This window comes from Apteryx rowi, unplaced genomic scaffold, assembly GCF_003343035.1.
Source record: "Apteryx rowi isolate R43461 unplaced genomic scaffold, aptRow1 scaffold_45, whole genome shotgun sequence".
Classification (NCBI taxonomy): Eukaryota; Metazoa; Chordata; class Aves; order Apterygiformes; family Apterygidae; genus Apteryx; species Apteryx rowi.
Window position 1 is genome coordinate 303,302 of NW_020450705.1, and position 4,454 is coordinate 307,755.

Sequence of the window (4,454 nt, forward strand, 5' to 3'; positions counted from 1 at the left end):
CGGGCCCGGGGCTGGTGGCGGGCGACGTGGTGGTGGACGCGCTGCCCTACTTCGACCAGGGCTACGAGGCGCCGGGCGTCCGCGAGGCGGTGAGCGGGGGCCGGGGCGGGGGCCGGGGCCGGGCTCGGGCTGCTCCGCTCCCTGACGCTCCCGTGTGTGCTTAGGCCGCGGCGCTGGTGGAGGAGGAGACGCGGCGGTACCGGCCGACGAAGAACTACCTCAGCTACCTGCCGGCGCACGACTACAGCGCCTTCGAGGTGAGGAGCGGCGGCGGCGGCGGCGGCGGCGGCGGCTCCGGCGCCGCCGCCGACTCACCGCCGTGTTCCCGCAGACCGAGATTATGCGGAACGAGTTCGAGCGCCTGGCCGCCCGGCAGCCGCTGGAGCTGCTCAGCATGAAGAGGTGAGCTCGGGCGGCCCCCCCGGGCCCGATCTCCCCCCCCCCGGGCCCACTCCGCCAGCTCCCCCGGCCTTCTCCCGGCCACCGCGGGCCGGGCTGAGCGGGCGGCGCGGCGCGGTTCGTTGCAGGTACGAGCTGCCGGCCCCCTCCTCCGGCCAGAAGAACGACATCACGGCCTGGCAAGAGTGCGTCAACAACTCCATGGCGCAGCTGGAGCACCAGGCCGTCCGCATCGAGAACCTGGAGCTCATGTCTCAGCACGGCTGCAATGCCTGGAAGGTCTACAATGAGTAAGGCGTTCTGCTGCTTTACTGAACCTCCTTACAGCTGTGGCTTTATTTTCCATATATTTCTCATGTTTTTCTGTATAACCGCAGTGAGAATCTTATGAAGGTATCCTGGAACCACTGCGGAGTCCCTTTGAGAAAACTGTATGCGCAAGAAATGACTGTGATCTGAGGAGCCCTCCTCTGTGGCCTAAAAATAGCCTGAGATTCAGTACATCTCAAAATCTTGAATTTTATGAGTTATTGTTTGGTTAGCTGTTGGTCGTTATTAGGCTTAAATTGCAGATAACTAAACCAACTTATGACAATCTTTAAAATGGTAATTCCACATTTGGAAATGAGCATGTGCTACTAATCCTTTTCAGCCTGGAGCCACTTGTTAATAAAGCTGTGGCAAAAGCTGAATAGAGCTCTAGAAAATATGGCTGGAGGAATCACTTGGGCTATTTCAGGCAGAGATTTTTAATACTCGTTTTTAAGAATGGTTAGTTTAAGCTTTGATTAAGGTGTAGACAAAAGGAATGTGTAACTTCTTGAGAGGAGGCAAAGGGTTGTTTGTTTAGCTTAAGAAAAGGGAGGCAGGAAGAGGATACATTAACTCTTATAAATATGCAGGGGAGAGAAAAGAACTGTTTGTGCTCTGACAATGTTGTAAAAGGAAAAAAGTGATATAAATTTGTTACAGATAAGTTTAGGATGAAAATTAGAAGACCTAATAGAATTAGAAGACCATACCTTGTTACCTGGTGATAAGGTAATGGAATGTTTCAACACTATTCTAATCAGAATAGTGCAAATATACAGTAAAAAGCTTGAAGGTAGAACTTGATCAACTGATGGATATAGCTTTATGATATGATTATCTGATGGCAAGGGCTGAATGTGGTGATTATTTAAGGTTTATGTCCTGAATTGCATATATTATTACTACAGAAGTGTTTGGGTGTTATGCCCCTCAGGATTGAAGAGTACAGACTACATTGATAACAGGCTGTCTGATATTTGCACTATTACAGGCTTGTTCCTTGCTTAACTCTGAAGATTTAAATGGTAGGTTAAATGGGTGTGTGTGTTTTCCTAATACTGCACTTACCATTCTATTAGGCACCTGGTTCATATGATAGAACAAGCCCAGAAAGAACTTCAGAAGTTGAGGTGAGTCATTGTTTTTCATAGTCTTGTACTGAAGTTGGAAGAGGTATGAATTCCTTCCACAGCTATGCAGAGAGGCTTGTGTGTACGCTGCTGCCACAGTCAGGAAAGACGACCTAGAATAGTAAGTGGGGGATCTACCCCATGTCCCACCCCGTACTGATATCTTTATAATGCCTGTTCTGCTTATGTTTTTGTGTCTGAACCTCTGCTTTGAGCAGAACAAATTGTGGTGGGATCCTCTCTCAAACACAGTCGTGTTTTCTTTTCGCTGTTAATAGACCTTTGTTTAGCATGTAGTTGTCTCAGTGAAGACATGCTGGCTGATGTTTAGTTTGGCCTCATTTAAAAGTGAATGCTTTAATGAGTTAACAGACAGGGATTGCTCACTGATGGAGTTGTAGGATATCAAAATGGTGCACCTTAGTAACTCACTTTATTTAGGTAGGATGCTATGGACTGTGCAAGTAAGAGCTTTTCAGCTTTCAGATTCAGGTAAATTACTATAATTTGCACTATCTTCAGCCTGAAGATGGGACTGCATACTGGGACATGGGTAGAAAGCAAGGTTGCGTAGCAAGTCATATCTTTTATCATTACCTGCTTCTTTGGGTTAGCTGGAATTAGTGTCTTGGACAGAATTGATGTGGGAGTGGGTAGAAACAGGATTCTGGAGTTGGGAAAGGCTAAAGGAAGACACCAAGGCATAGAAAGGAGGCTAACAATAAGAGCGTGAACTAAAACTGATTTGATCTCTGAGTAGTCAGAAGTATTTGGCACTTTGCAGACGCTTCGCTGAATTACTGGATATTGTGAATTGTGAGCAGATCAGCTTAGCTCTTCGGACCTTTTTCAGAAAGAACAAAACAGAGCTGCTGGATTCTGGGCTTGGCCAACTTTTGCATTTCCTGCTGTAGCAGAAGGTTTGAATTTTTGAACCTTTGCTCATAGTAGGGTGTTAAGTGTTTGTTTGTTTGTTTGTTTTTAAAACTTATCTTGGGATTCTGTGTGCAGCCCTGCCCTGGGCTTTGTCCATCTGTATGTGGTAGTTAGGAAAAAGCCCTTTTGTAGCCAGGATCCTAGTACTTTTAGGGTTTAGGTGTATTTGAAGATTTAACAGCAGATTTTACAAATTTTAAAAAAAGGAAACAAAGAATATATAGTCTTTTCTCCCCCAGGAAAAACATTCAAGATCTGAACTGGCAACGAAAGAACATGCAGCTCACAGCTGGGGCTAAGCTACGAGAAATGGAATCTACGTGAGTATCTAGAATTTTTCTTTTAAATCTTCCATAAGTATATCTTTTGCATTAAATTCTTTATTGGAGAATGTCAGTAATTTTTCAGTGATCTCATAAGATGTTTTTGCAGGAATACTGTTACTCCATGCAAAATGTTTTAAAGGATGCATAATTCAGTTCTACATAAGTTATTGTGGTTGAGTGAAACAGTGAGCAACAGAGGTGAGAAGGAGGGCATATTAGGTGCTTGAAATTGTCTGTGTAAATTATTTCTTAAACTTGTCTTTAAATATTCAAAGTCAGTGTTTTTGAGCCTTTTTTCTCATAACCTAGTACATGAAGTTTTGTATGTTAAACCTTAAACAGAGCTAAAAAATTACTTTTTGTCACTTTAGTTGTCCAAATTACCATTGATATCAACTGAGGTTTATCATCTATTGAGAAAAATGCTGCTTCATTTAGTATCTTCACTTTCTTTGAATCAATAACTATCTTGTTCCTCTGATTTTTAAAAAGGAGAATTGTTAAAGCCCAAATAGCACTTAAAGGCTTTTTGTTTTTGTTTCCTTCCAGATGGGTGTCTCTTGTGAGTAAAAATTATGAGATTGAACGAACTATTGTGCAGCTAGAAAATGAAATTTCACAAATCAAACAACAGCATGGGGAAGCAAACAAGAAGAACATCCAGCAAGACTTCTGAGGGTTTAATCCTTACTGTTTTACTGCTGCATATTTTAAAAAAATAAGTATTTGGAGATGCTACATGGTTTTATACATCCACTTGCAGTTGTGTAAGGTGAGGGAAAGGTATTTTTTAAGTGTTGTTGACCCTACCTCCTCCTAGAATTTAAAATGAGGAAGACTCAGAATATCTGTTCAAGTACATTATTGGCACAGTTAAGTGTACTGTGAATTATTTCACTTATATAAAGCAGTGGCTCTTAGAAATAAGTGTTTAATGTTTTTGCATTTTCCCCTATGCCTGAAATAAACCTTGTTTTGCTATTTGTATGGCTTTTGCTACGCATTCAGAAAACAACCTGAGTCGTGTCAGGCAAATAAACCCCCCAATAGCATTTGTGTTGCACGCCTGTGCACTCGCCCTAGGGCCGGTGGGGCGCGAGGGGCTGTACCTGCCTCTGGCGCGGCCCCGGGGGCGGAGGGTTGGCCCTCCCGCGGCGGCCCGCCACCCCTGGCGATTGGCTGGGGCCCCGCCGCCGCAAGCCAATGGGGCGTCGTGGCGAGTTCACGGCGCAGCGGGGTGGTGATTCACCGCCCCGGCGGGGGCCAGCGCATGCGCTTCCCCGGCCTGAGCTACGTCACGCCTCATCTCTCAAGGCGTCCCCCTAACGGCCGAGCACGCGCTCCTCGCGGG

At 45.4% G+C, this 4,454-nt stretch overlaps 1 protein-coding gene across 1 annotated transcript; it reads left to right on the forward strand.

Annotated features, from left to right (window-relative positions):
* Positions 1-5: 5 nt before the first annotated feature.
* BCAS2 (BCAS2, pre-mRNA processing factor) lies at positions 6-4,090 on the forward strand (the record flags this gene model as incomplete). Its single annotated transcript, XM_026077237.1, has 7 exons — positions 6-89; positions 165-257; positions 332-402; positions 528-689; positions 1,791-1,841; positions 3,017-3,097; positions 3,653-4,090. Coding segments are annotated over 7 exons (669 nt in total), but the record flags the coding sequence as incomplete, so codon positions are not given.
* Positions 4,091-4,454: the final 364 nt, after the last annotated feature.